This window comes from Podarcis raffonei, chromosome 13 (assembly GCF_027172205.1).
Source record: "Podarcis raffonei isolate rPodRaf1 chromosome 13, rPodRaf1.pri, whole genome shotgun sequence".
NCBI lineage: Eukaryota > Metazoa > Chordata > Lepidosauria > Squamata > Lacertidae > Podarcis > Podarcis raffonei.
Genome location: NC_070614.1, coordinates 33913335 through 33928108, shown reverse-complemented (window position 1 = coordinate 33928108; position 14774 = coordinate 33913335). Strand labels below are relative to the sequence as shown.

The 14774-nt window shown below is 41.3% G+C and overlaps 1 protein-coding gene across 1 annotated transcript; it reads left to right on the top strand.

The window, feature by feature from the left end:
- Window positions 1-9837: 9837 nt before the first annotated feature.
- LOC128398839 (vomeronasal type-2 receptor 26-like) lies at window positions 9838-13576 on the top strand. Its single transcript, XM_053360097.1, has 3 exons — window positions 9838-9915; window positions 10865-10991; window positions 12672-13576. Exons 1-3 carry the CDS (start codon window positions 9838-9840, stop codon window positions 13574-13576), a joined length of 1110 nt encoding a protein of 369 aa, XP_053216072.1.
- Window positions 13577-14774: the final 1198 nt, after the last annotated feature.

Genomic DNA, 14774 nt, shown 5'->3' with positions numbered 1-14774 from the left:
TTGTGCATAACATATTACACAGTAAAAATGTTATAAAGACCAAAGGCCTGGTTATACAGGAAAGATTTTGCCTGGTGCCTAAAGTTATATAATGACGGTACCAGGTAAGCCACCCTGGGGTGAAAACTCCACTGCAGAAATAGGAAGAAGGGCCTCAGATGATGAGCACATGGTCTGGGTCAGTTCCTTTGGGGAGAGGCAGTCCTTGTGGCATTGTGGTTCTGAACAACTGAAGGATTCATGGTCAAAACCAGCACTTTTATTTGGCCAGGAAACTAATTGGCAGCCAGGACAGTTGTGCCAGCATTGGTGTTAGATGCTCAAACTTTCTTGCACAAGTGAGCAACCTGACCACTGAATTCTACACCTGCTGTAGTTTCCAAAGCATCTTAAGAGGCAGCCCTAAATATAACACATTGCCGTGATCTCACCTGCAAGTTACCATCCAAGTCCTCATCCAAGCCAAAGCATCCTTTGATACTCAAGTAGGTGGAAGGAAAGAGGGAATCTTCAGATGTAACAAACAAGTTTCCTTCTGCAATCACACAGAGGAACCTCAACATTGACTTTGGAATTATTTTCCTCTGTCATTACAGCAATTACTATTATTAATTATCTTGCATGCTGCACCCCTGTGGAATCTGAACTGGAAATAAATTGAAAGTTGTTTTTTAGTCAATATACCCATTAGAATTTATAACTACTGCTAGGGATTAGTGGTATTTATGCTTCAGGGTTCTGGCCTATTTGAAAACTGAAAAAACATTTAAATCAGTCATTGCAACTGGTGACATTGAAATAAGGGAGTTTTCTGTGGAAAGAATGTCATGTTTCTCAAGTGAAGACTTGCCCTCACACTCAGAATGGCGACTTTTGTTATGTTGCTGCTGGAAATGCTTCCTGAAATGTCATGCAAGACTCACATGGTGAAGTGTCATGTCCATGATCCACATCCTCCACTTCACAAGTATCACCAGTCAGGAGACCTCATCCTTGGTGGTCTAGCTTCTCACAGCTTCATCATTTCCAATGCATTAGCCTTCACTAAAGAACCCCCACAGGCATTGCCCGAAGAGCTTGCGTAAGGAGTTGCTCTTTTTTTATCTCTTTCTGTTTTTCTTAGCTTCTTTCTCTGAATATTGAAAGCTATGGCATATGGATTTTTAAACATAGAAAGTATAAAGAATGCAATTAAAGATATGTCCCTTGTTCCCCATAACAAGATAATAGAATATGATAAAGATAAATTTCTTTCACTGACTAATGTAGGCTTGCATAGACTAGTTCCATATCTATTTTGAAATCTGTTGTGGTCCATCTTAACAGGGAAAGGAATTGTGTTGCCTGCCATATTTCACCTTGTGGTGCAGAGGCCAAAATATGTGAACTGGTGGGGTGAATAAAGCATAAGCTTAAATAGCACAGCGGGACTCTTATACAGGGGATGTGATTTTCAATTTATTGATACAATTTGGAAAAACACACATGAAATAAATACTTTTAATTTGAAGAGAGGCTAATGATGCAGGTCTCTCGTTTATCAAAGGACTTGGGATAAAGAAATAATCCACGGGGCTCTGTCCCTTGCAATTCACTCCAATGACATATCAGGATTTCAACAATTTACTGCTGCCAGAAAACCTGCCACCTCAAACAAAGATTATTTCATCAAGGACTTCTGGCAGCAGGCCTTTGCCTGTTCATTTCCAGGTACAGGTGCAGAAGATGTGGATGGGGATATCTGCACTGGAGATGAGAACGTGGGGACTCTTCCTGGGCCTTTCTTTGAAATGAACATGATTGGCCACAGCTACAGTATCTACATGGCTGTTTATGCCATGGCACATGCTGTTCATGACATGTTCTCATGGAGACTGAAATCAAGAATGTTAAAAGACCAAGGGCAGTTGTTATTACAAAATCAAGAGCCATGGAAGGTAATGAAGCCAATTTTCTCTTCCAGTACAGCACCGTATCATTGGTGCTGAAATAGTCCATGGTTTGTTCAATAAATTATCTTCCTGAGTTTTGTTTGTTTGTTTGTTCTTTTTTGAGACTGTTGCCACTGAATATATTTCTAAGACTGATACACATCCTCTTCTTCTGATTTCCTTTTTCAAATATAGTTCCATCATTTCCTCAGAGCTGATAAGACGAAAGGCTGGATGAATGTGGGTGTGTTTTGCTCTAGTCTGCACAACCAATGAATATTTGGTTGTTTGGGTGTTTATGAATTATTTTCTTGGTAAATTTGTTCTATTTCAATTTTCTTTGGACCTCTCTATCTTTTAAACATATGCACACTCTCTTTCCTAAAAAACAAAACCTTTGCACTCTGTAGCAAGATCTCCTTATGTATATACATGTGGCCACAAACCTGAATTATTTAGAGCAAGTCATCTTGCAATCCATGAACCTAAAACAGATCTTGATCAGAGTTGTGCAATTTAAACCCTTAAGAATAAGGGCTTAGGGAATTTAGCCAAATATTGCATGGCCTGGTTATATAGGATTTTGCCTGGTGCCTAAAGATATATAATGACGGTACATTGCTGACACCAGGTGAGCCACCCTGGGGCAAGCACTCCTCAAATAGAGAATCACAGCAGAAAAGGCCTGTTCTCGTGTTGCCACCCTCTGGACCTCTTGTGGAGCAGGCACAGTAAGAAGCGCCTCAGATGATGAGCACACAGTCTGGGTCAGTTCATTTGGGGAGTGGAAGTCCTTGTGACATTGTGGTTCTGAGTAACTGAAGGCTTAATAGGTCAAAACCATTACTTTTATTGTTCCTGGGGAACCAGTGCAATTGTGCCAGGATTGGTATTGGTAAACTTTCTTGCACCAGTGAGAAACCTGGTTACTGAATTCTACACCAGCTGTAGTTTCCAAACCATCTTCAGAGGCAGCCCCACATATAACACTTTGCAATAATATAACTTACAAGTTACCAAAGCTTAGACGAATTACATTAGGCCTTACTTGTCCAGATAGGAGCACAACTGGGCCACCAAGGCCACCTGAGCTTCAAGTGACAGCAGTGAATTGATAATTATTCCCAGGTTGTGTACAATTTCCTTCAGAGGGAGTGTAACAATCAAGAGCAGGCCACCTTCCATCCATACAGTCTAAGGAGCCCCCCACTAATGTCCTGCAATGGTAGATACTGCCATACACTAGCTCTTCAAATACACTAAGAATTGCATTACATGGTAAAGAAATATGGGCCATAAAGGCTGCAGATTAAAAGAAACCCAGAAGATCTGAAATTCATAGAGTAAGCAGTAGTATAATCACCTGGTGTTAAGCACTAAGGCAAACACAGTGACTTGCTGGGTTGTCACCTCTCAAGGCTCCAGAGCTCTGGTGGAATCCTCATTAACTTGTGCATGGTGCCCAGTGCCAAATCCCTGAACTGTTCCAAGTGAAACAGAGAAGGTACTGCATTATACAACTTTCAGCAGTTGCTGGTCTCATCTCTTTACCCTGGCTTTCGACACTTGATATGCCAATTTCTACCACCCCCATATTTACTAAATGCTAAGTTGTTTAAAATACTGCTTCATTTGTTGTAACCCGCCCCTGAGTGGGAGGACAAGAAATGTAATAGAGGGAACAAGCAAAACCCTTGTGAAGCTACAGACATGGGCAAGCTTCTTGGGACCCTACATCAGTGCCCTCTCTGTCTTCCCAAAGGCTAAGGGGTTCTTTCTCTGGCATTCAGAAGCAAGACAAGAAAGAAGTGGCAAAGGAGGAATTTGAGGCTACAGATTGAAAGGACTCAGCAGCTGGGTTGCTACCAATTAGGCCTTGCTCTTGTAAAAGTAAGACTCGCTCTGCCTTCCAACTTCATTGATGAGCCCGCCCACCACATTTCCTAATTAGAAAATGCCTCCCTCCCCACAAGCTGCGGTATGTGTTGGTAGGTAAAGGTAAAGGGACCCCTGACCATTAGGTACAGTCGTGGCCGACTCTGGTGTTGCGGCGCTCATCTCGCTTTATTGGCTGAGGGAGCCAGCGTACAGTTTCCAGGTCATGTGGCCAGCATGACTAAGCCACTTCTGGCCAACCAGAGCAGTGCACGGAAACACCGTTTACCTTCCTGCCGGGGTGATACCTATTTATCTACTTGCTTTCAAACTGCTAGGTTGGCAGGAGCAGGGACCGAGCAACAGGAGCTCACCCCGTTGCGGGGATTCGAACAGCCGACCTTCTGATTGGCAAGTCCTAGGCTCTGTGGTTTAACCCACAGCACCACCCGCGTCCCTATGTGTTGGTAAGTTGCCTTTAAATCTTCAGCACAGTGCTCCTAATACAAGTTTAAGTGTACATTAATGCCAAACTATGATGTTATACGTCTGAAGCCTTGTTGCCTCCCTCATCCAAGCCAAAGTATCATTTGATACTCAACTAGGCGGAAGGTGTGGGGGAATCTTCAGATGTAACAAACAAGTTTCCTCCTGCAATTACACAGAGGAACCCCAACGTTGACTATGTAATTATTTTCCTCTGTCATTACAGCAATGACTATTATTAATTTTGTTGCACGCTGAACCCGCTGTGGAATTCGAAAAGGAAAGAAAAAAAGAAAGTTGTTATTTGGTCAATATAAACACTAGAATTTATAACTACCGCTAGGGCTTAGTTGTGTTTATACTGCAGAGTTCTGGCCTATTTAAAAACTGAATAAGCATTTAAATCAGCCTTTGCAGCTGTTGACATTGAAAAAAGGGAGTTTTCTGTGGAAAGAATGTCATGTTGATTTGCCTTCACACTCAGGATGGCGTCTTTGCTTATATTGCTGCTGACACTGCTTCCTGAAATGACATGCAAGACTCACATTGTGAAGTGTCGTGTCCATGATCCACACCCTCCACTACACAAGTATCACCAGTCAGGAGACCTCATCTTTGGTGGCTTAGCTTCTCACAGCTTCATCGTTTCCAATGCATTAGCCTTCACTAAAGAACCCCCACAGGCATTACCCGAAGAGCTTGCGTAAGGAGTTGCTCTTTCTTTATCTCTTTCTGTTTTTCTTAGTTTCTTTCACTGAATACTGAAAGTTGTGGCATATTGATTTTGAATAGAGAAAAATATAAATAATGTAATTAGGAATGTTCCAGTTTCTACATAACAGGATAATGCAACATAATAAAGATAAATTTCTTCTCACTGACTTATAAAAGCTTGCATAGCCTAGGTTCATATCTATTAATTTTGAAATCTGTTGTGGTCCATTTTTCCATGGAAATGAATCTCAGTGATATGTGATGGATTTTGTTTTCTTCTCTTTGTATGTACCAGAGTTTTTAAAATGTTGTTGTCAGGGGCTCAGGAGCAGAAGCACAAGGGAAAGAGGAAATGGAGAGCGAAGGGGAAGAATCTGAGGGCAGCGTAGGGGAGTATGACAGTGACCCGAGAGATTCCATGAGCTTCTCCAGCGAATCAGAAGATTCCCAGAAGGGGGCGCCGATGGTCAGGGCAAGGGGGGTCCCAGGGGGGACGCACCAGAAACAAGGGGACAGCGGGGACTCCCAAAGCAGCAGTGGGAGATCAGGACCAGCTTCCCCGCCACAGCGTAGTGGGGAAGAGTCACATGTGTCAGGACCAGCGTCTCCTCCAGCGGGGAGAGAAGATGAGTCAGGGCTGACCATGCCTCTATCGGAGAGTGGGGGAACGGAGGGGAGGTCAGTTCCAGCTAGCCTCCCCGAAGGGGGGAACAGTGACAGCAGCAGTGTAACGGTCAGGAGGAAGGTTGCCGGCTGGGCGCGCGCGCCAAGTTCGAATGTACAGGCGCGCGGGACAGCAGAAAACCCGGATTGGGAACCAGGTCCCAAAGCCCGCCGGAGGCAGGGGGAAGACTCAGGGGACTCAGTGTCAGAAGAGTCTAGGAAGGGCGAGACCCCGACGGACAGGCGGAACCAGAGGAGGAGAGAGCAAAGGAAGAGGTGGAGCAAGGCTAGAGTCTTAAACTGGTGTCTGGGGGGAGGAGATTCAGACGGAGCTTCAGCGGTCTAGAGTTTGAGACGTAGAGCTGCACGCTGCGGCTGTGAAAATGAAACTGAACTTCAATAATGACTTTCGTACTTAACAACGAACCGGCGTTGGTCCTTTGTGAGCTGGGACCTCGGGCAGCTCTGACAGTTGTTAATGCATATTTGATCACATACTTACATCATTTCCCTATCATTGGAGTTTTGTTGGGTTCTTTTTAGTCTTCAGTAACTCCTTTATTAAATGCTCATTTATGACCCATAATGATATGCTAACAAGAACTGCTTTCACTTAAATAATTTATAGTGGAGAGAATCACAGCTTTAAACAATGAATGTGCTGCCTCCAGTATATTTCTGGTCTGCAATAGGTTGATTGACTGAAGGGCTTCATGGCTCACACAAATACGTACTTACTAAAAAAGAAAAAGAAACAAAAAGCCAAGGAATTTTGTAAACCACCCTAGATTGCTTCCAGAAATGTTTTTTTAAAATACTGTACTATTTCATAATGCAAACAATGATGAGCATACAGTAATTATAATTTTATAAAATGAGAGTTTTCTGTGGAAAAAATGTCATGTTTCTCAAGTGAAGATTTGCCTTCACACTCAGGATGGCGACTTTGCTTATGTTGCTGCTGGCACTGCTTCCTGAAATGACACGCAAGACTCACATTGTGAAGTGTCATGTCCATGATCCACACCCTCCACTTCACAAGTATCACCAGTCAGGAGACCTCAACCTTGGTGGCTTAGCTTCTCACAGCTTCATCATTTCCAATGCATTAGCCTTCACTATAGAACCCCCACAGGCATTACCCGAAGAGCTTGTGTATGGAGTTGCTCTTTCTTTTATCTCTTTCTGTTTTTCTTAGCTTCTTTCTCTGAATATTGAAAGCTATGGCATATGGATTTTTAAACATAAAAAGCATAAAGAATGCAATTATTTCCCTTGTTCCTCATAACAAGATAATAGAATATGATAAAGATAAATTTCTTTCACAAGTTCCATATCTATTTTGAAATCTGTTGTGGTCCATCTTAACAGGGAAAGGAATCTCAGTGATATGTGATAGATTCCGTATTCTTCCTTTATATGTTCGAAAGTTTAAAAAATGTTTTTAACACATAAAAGGGGGGTTATCAGACTTACTAGAAAACAAAATCCAAGCAATTTTGTACACTACCCTGGACTGTATCCACAAATGTGGTTTAAAATACAGTACTATTTCATAAAGCAAACAATGATGAGAATGCAATAATTGTGATTTATAAAATGAGAGATATTTTTTTGATACAGAATGCAATTCTCATTTCAGCGTGGTGACTAAGAATTACCAGCACATCCTGGCCTTGGTATTTGCAGTGAAGGAGATTAATGACAACCCTCAGATCTTACCCAATACCACCTTGGGCTTCCACATATTTGACAGCTATTTCATTGCAAAAGGGACCTATCATGCTACAATGCTGCTAATGTCCAGCCCAAACAGATTGGTCCCCAACTACAAATGTGACATCCATCATCATTTGATAGCAGTCATTGGGGGACTGGACCCCCTAACCTCTCTTCATGCTGCAACAGTCTTGGATATCTATAAAATTCCACAGGTATAATGTATCAATCTCTGTGCGGAGCATCATGGATTTGAAGTTGTTGTTTTCCTCCCATGGTTGCATTGCCTGCCATATTTCACCTTGTGCAGAGGCCAAAATATGTGAACTAGTGTGGTGAATAAAGCATAAGCTTAAATACCACAGCAAGACTCTTATACAGGGGATGTGATTTTGAATTTATAGATACAATTTGGAAAACACACACAAAATAAATACTTTTAATTTCAAGAGAGGCTAATGATGCAGGTTGATTTCCATTCAGTCACCAATCTTTTGGGGGGAAATGTACAAAAGTCTCAGGGTTTGGGAGTGGAAAATGGCAGCTTTTGGATTGTGCTTCTCAGAAGTGGAGTGAAAAGTTATGGAGCATAAATCCCACCGAAGGCAAAATTAGATGAGAGTTCATGGGACTATGCTAAAATTAACCCACATGTGATATTGAATATCAACTAGACTGTACTATATGAAGTTGATTTTATGCCCACATTGTGTTTGCAGGAATCAAGGCAGAAGGGTGTATGTATGTCTTTATGAAGGATATTTGCATTTACTAAGGATTTGTGGTGCCGTAGCATAGGATCAACATGGGCATGCATAATGTTGGCAGAAGGGTGTCTGTATGCCTTTATGCCGGGAGTACAAGCCCATGTTATAAAAGAAGCTGGGAGATGTGTTTTGACTGAAAAAGAAAGCTACAGCAATGTAGAGTGTCAAGGGTTTAAATACAGCAGGACACTTCCTTTCTTGGAAACATGCTACCTTTCTTGTTCTTCTTTATACTGACAGACTTCAACCTCCAATTTTCACTTTTATTTGGTGTGTACGCTTAATTGGCTACAGTAACACAAAAGACTCAAGACGTATTTCAGTATTATTATTTTAAGCATCTTGTATTGAGTGATGGAGCAACATGGTCCTTACTCCAAAGGTAACTTGAAATGTTGAATAAAAATGACTGAATATATTCATAAAACTATTCCTATTCTTTCTTTCTTCCATTTTTCTGCAATCCCTTTTAGCTCATATATAGCCCTGCTCCAATCATGGAGGATAAAACTCCAGGTCTTTCCTTCTACCAAATGGTCCCACAGGAAGCCCTTCAGTATAAGGGGATTCTCTCCGTACTTCTGCATTTCAGGTGGACATGGGTTGGACTCCTTACCATGGATCTTGAGAATGGAGAAAGATTTGTGCAAGCTGTTGTTCCAATGTTTATTTCTGGTGGCATTTGTTTTGCCTTTATAGAAAGATTCCCCAAATTATCTCTTGTCACTGATCTAAAAGACTTATTCCAACAGGGTGCAAAAATATATGATAAAGTAATGAGTAGCAAAGCCAATGTGATGATCTTCTACGGAGAATCTTATTCTATGATATTTCTGAGATGGCTTCCATATTTATCTGAGCAAGAACATGTGAATATTAACCCAAAGGGTACAGTGTGGATATTGACAGCCCAGGTGGAGCTGACTTCTCTCGTTTATCAAAGGACTTGGGATAAAGAAATAATCCATGGGGCTCTGTCCTTTGCAATTCACTCCGATGATATATCAGGATTTCAACAATTTACTGCCAGCAGAAAACCTACCACCTCAAAAGAAGATTATTTCATCAAGGACTTCTGGCAGCAGGCATTTGCCTGTTCATTTCCAAGTACAGTTGCAGAGGATGGGGATGGGGATATCTGCACTGGAGATGAGAACGTGCGGACTCTTCCTGGGCCTTTCTTCGAAATGAACATGATTGGCCACAGCTACAGTATCTTCCTGGCTGTTTATGCCATGGCACATGCTGTTCATGACATGTTCTCATGGAGACTCAAATCAAGAATGTTAAAGGACCAAGGGCAGTTGTCATTTCAAAATCAACAGCCATGGCAGGTAATGAAGCCAATTTTCTCTTCCAGTAGAGTACCATATCATGGGTGCTGAAATACTCCATGGTTTGTTCCATAAATTATCTCCCTGATTTTTTGTTTGTTTGTTGCTTTGTCTGTTATTTTTTGAGACTATTGCCACTGAATATATTTGTAAGACTGATACACATCCTCTTCTTCTGATTTCCTATTTCAAATATAGTTCCATCATTTCCTCAGAGGTGTATTATTTAATAATAGTGCTGGAGATGAGGTTTCCTTTAACCAGAATGGAGAGTTGAAAGTTGGGTTGGATGTTATTAATTGGATTGTTTCCCTAAACCAATCCTTTCATAAAATTAAAGTTGGGAGGATGGATCCCCAGGCTTCTTCACATCAAGTGTTCACCATCCATGAAGATGCTATAACATGGCAAAGGCGGTTTAACAAAGTAGGAACATATCCATTTTGGAATGAACATTGACTTCAGTACTGTTTGTAAACATCATTTCACTTGACCACAATGATTTTGTGATGTATGAAAAATTCTTGAGCTGGTCAGGGAAATTACACTTCATGAACTTATTCACCACGGTAGTGTTACAGATAATTATTATTTTAAGAATTATTATTTTTTTGAGAAATTGATAGATGACCTAAATATATTCATCTTTTGCTTTGAATATATGTCAAATGATGATCTTTGGTTGAGATCCAAAGTTTGTCATGCACAGTGATTTCATTGTGTCAGTTAAGAGCACTCCATCTTTGAATATCACTTAAGATCGTTTTCCTTCAAAACATTTGAAATGCCATCATTAGGACCAAAGGACAGTAGTACCTTGGGTTAGATACACATGGGGCTACAAACTACGCTAACCCAGAAATAGTACCTTGGGTTACAAACTTTGCTCCAGGATGAGAACGGAAATCGTGTGCCGGCATTGTGGCGTCAGTGGGAGGCCCCATTAGTGAAAGCACACCACAGGTTAAGAACGGACGTCCTGAACGAATTAAGTTCGTAACCCGAGGTACCCCTGTATATGTAACCTTTATTCATTTTATTTATGAAATAATCTTCGGCAGTGTGGTTGAAACCAGCTCTATGAAAATGAAGGAAGTGAGAAAACCAATTAGAATCTCCTCTTTTGTTACCCACCTTTCCATCATGTGGAAAAAAATATTTCTTGCTTGCCTCTGTCAAACTGGGTGTTAGACATGAACCTCTAGAAAACATCTCAGTTACAAAAAATGTATTCATATGATTGTACCATCCTTGGCGATTGGGGAGGGAATTGGAATCTTGTCAGGTCTCTGCCCACTTTTCTAGGAATAGGAGTCATCTCTACTGGAACCATAAAGATTCCCATCTCTATATTTTCCTTTGTTTCATGGATTAGGCAAGGCCTATTTCTGCATGCAGTGAGAGTTGCAGTCCTGGCTCAAGCAAGAAAATGAAGGAGGGGGAGCCATTTTGTTGCTACGATTGCACTCCCTGTCCAGAAGAGAAGATTTCAGACCAGATGGGTAAGCAATATCACATACAGAAATAGGAAGCAGATGGCCAGTAATTCAGAGGAAGGGGAATAAGCATAAATATATGCATACAATATGGTTACAGGTTTTATTCTTCTTCTTTTTTTTTAAAAAAAAAGATTTTTTGGGGGGTGGGGAATGGTAAATCTGAGTGATGCAGAGGGCCTTGTTGAAGATGCAAAAATCCAACCTGGTTTCCTTGGTGGAATAATTTGCCCTTGTGTTGAATGTGAGCTGATTGGTCCACGTCCTCCTTGCCTCATCTTCATCCCGTGATCTCAGAACAGGCAAAAAGAGGGGTTGGTTTTACCTGTCTTCCTTGTATGAGTTTCTGTGTTTATAAGCAATCTCCTCCTTGTAGTCTCATTCAGATCCACAAATGCAGTGTGGTTAATAGTTTATCCGCTCAACTATAGGGAAGTTGAGATGGGCTTGCAAGATTATGGCCCCTGTGGTTGATATTCACCTTCCCTAATCCTGTTGTCTCGTAATAGGAGAACAAGGGGTTTGGCTTCTGGAAACTTTGTTTATATAAAATACATAGTTGCATATAAAAATGTTACATTTACACACACACATTTTTCTTCTGACATACCCTGCCTCTCAGTCTCTGGGTTCTCACCTAGGATCCATACAAGCTCTCAGCTCAATTAAAAAAGTCTAGCAATGAGAAGAGTTCCTGGAAACAGTGGATATCACCCTAGACTCTTGTTTCTTATGGGCAGGCATAGGGGAATTGGTTCTTCTTCAGGCTGCCCTCCCCTGTGTCCCATTCAGCTGCACACCCACTTCCAGGAGCAACAGGTTTGTTGAGTTTCCCAGGTGGTCCAAAGGGTGGGGAAAGGGCACCTCTACACTCACAACCCATTGATTGATTGATTGATTGATTGATTGATTGAATCTGTACACCCCCCCTTTACCCAGAGGCCTCTTTCTTATTTTATTTATTTATTTTTCTGTACCACTTTATATTTTTAAGAAAAATCTCAAAACGCTTTACAGCTTTGTAATTCAATAAAACATAAATAAAACAATCTGAAGAAAGTTAAATATAGAGTATGAAGTCAAAGAAACATAACAGAAAACTAAAATATTATCTTAATAGTTTCAAAGAAAACATTTCAAAGGAGGTCAACTACAGAATACATATTTAACATAGTAGGGCTGGGTGAATGTGGGACCAACCTCCTAGGCCAGGTGGAAAGGGCCTTGCAGGGAGCGGCCTTCACACCTTCTTCACCCTCTGTCCTTTTCTCCTCCAGCTGCTGGAGGGAGACAGAGAAAGGTGTGACATCAGAAGAGACCACAATGTAGTAATTGAGAAGAAAGTTTACATTTTCATTCACCTTTGATTAAGATTTTGTTTTAATGGCATAAAGAGTAAAGCAAAACAAAAAAGAACAGAATGCTTTATTGAAATGTCTTGAACCTTCATGATAAACTGCCTTGGCAGAGGAAAATCAGGACCTCGTGTAACATTGTCCTTGGTAAAGCACTACATTTGAGGTTTTGTTGTATATATTCAAAAATGCCCAATTCTCATAGATAAATAATTGCTTAGAGTCTGTTGGGATGACAGGACTACATAAACTTTAATCTATGCAAGATTAGCATGGATTGTATGGTTTGGGACACCAATATTAACCTCATAACCCATTGCTTCTTCTTCAGATATGAATGACTGTTTTAAATGTCCAGATGAATACTATCCCAACAAAAACCAGGATATATGTATTCTGAAGGAAATAAGCTTCTTGTCTTATGAAGAACCTTTGGGGATCAGTTTAGCCTGTTTTTCGCTTTCCTCTTCAATCATCGCAGCTCTGGTGCTAGGGACGTTTCTGAAGCACCACAACACTCCCATTGTCAAAGCCAACAACCGGGACCTCACCTACATGCTCCTCCTCTCCCTCCTGCTCTGCTTCTTTTGTGCATTGCTATTCATTGGACAGCCTCAGAAGGTGACATGTCTTCTGCGACAACCTGTTTTTGGCATCATCTTCTCAGTGGCTGTTTCTTGTGTGCTGGCAAAAACGATCACAGTGATTCTGGCTTTCATGGCCACCAAACCAGGATCCAGGATGAGGAAATGGGTGGGGAAGAGGCTGGCCAACTCCATTGTGATTTCCTGCTCCTTTATTCAAGTAACCATTTGTATTATGTGGTTGGCATTTTCTCCCCCATTCCCAGATGTCGATAAGCACTCAATTTATGGAGAAATTGTTCTAGAATGCAATGAGGGTTCTGTAACTATGTTTTACTGTGTCCTGGGTTACATGGGCTTTCTGGCTATTGCCAGTTTCAGTGTGGCTTTCCTTGCCAGGAAGTTGCCTGACAGTTTCAATGAAGCCAAGTTCATCACTTTCAGCATGTTGGTCTTTTGCAGTGTTTGGTTATCCTTTATTCCCTCCTACCTAAGCACTAAAGGAAAATACATGGTAGCTGTGGAGATCTTTTCCATCTTAGCCTCCAGTGCTGGGGTGCTAGGGTGCATCTTTTCCCCTAAATGTTATATCATTGTTTTAAGGCCTGAATTGAACGATAAGGAACAGCTGATAAGACGAAAGGCTGGATGAATGTGTGGGTGTGTTTTGCTCTAGTCTGCACAACCAATGGATATTTGGGTTTTTTAGGTGTTTATGATTTTTTTTATTGGTAAATTTGTTCTATTTCAATTTTCTTTGGACCTCTCTATCTTTTAAACATATGCACACTCTCTTTCCTAAAAAACAAAACCTTTGCACTCTGTAGCAAGATCTCCTTATGTATATACATGTGGCCATAAACCTGAATTATTTAGAGCAAGTCATCTTCAAACCCATGAACCTAAAAAACATCTAAAAAGCAATGCACAAAAGAAGATTCCACCTAAACATTAGGAAGAACTTCCTGACAGTAAGAGCTGTTCGACAGTGGAATTTGCTGCCAAGGAGTGTGGTGGAGTCTCCTTCTTTGGAGGTCTTTAAGCAGAGGCTTGACAACCATATGTCAGGAGTGCTCTGATGGTGTTTCCTGCTTGGCAGGGGGTTGGACTTGATGGCCCTTGTGGTCTCTTCCAACTCTATGATTCTATGATTCTATGATTCTATGATCTTGATCAGAGTTGTGCAACTTATACTCTAAGAGTTAGGGCTTAGAGAATTTATTCAAATAATGAATGTGCATGGCCTGGTTATGTAGGAAAGAATTTGTCTGTTGCCTAAAGATATATAATGATGGTAGTAGGTGAGACACCCTCGGGAGAGGACTCCACAATCTGGGAACCACAGCAGAAAAGGCCTGTTCTCATGTTGCCACCTTCTGGACCTCTTGTGGAGCAGGCACAGGAAGAAGAGCCTCAGATGATGAGCACACGGTCTGGGTCAGTACATTTGGGAAGAGGCAGTCCTTGTTGCATTGTGGTTCTGAGCAACTGAAGGCCTACTATGTCAAAGCCATTACTTTTATTTGGCCTGGGCAACCAGTGCAATTGTGCCATGATTGGTATTATATGCTCAAACTTTATTGCACCAGTGAGAAACCTGGTTACTGAATTCTATGCCAGCTGTAGTTTCCAAACCATCTTTAGAGGCAGCCCCACATATAACACTTTGCAATAATCTAACTTACAAGTTACCAAAGCATAGACGAATGATATTAGGCCTTACTTGTCCAGATAGGAGCACAACTGGGTCACCAAGGACACCTGAGCTTCAAGTGACAGCAGTGAATCGATAATTATTCCCAGGTTGTGTACAATTTCCTTCAGAGGGAGTGTAACAATCAAGAGCAGGC

Coding starts and splice junctions, on each gene's coding strand:
- LOC128398839 (XM_053360097.1), top strand. CDS start 9,838: ATGGATCCCCAGGCTTCTTCACATCAAGTGTTCACCATCCATGAAGAT. Junction 9,916..10,864: donor GGCAAAGGCGGTTTAACAAA/GTAGGAACATAT, acceptor TTCATGGATTAG/GCAAGGCCTATTTCTGCATG. Junction 10,992..12,671: donor GAAGATTTCAGACCAGATGG/GTAAGCAATATC, acceptor CTTCTTCTTCAG/ATATGAATGACTGTTTTAAA.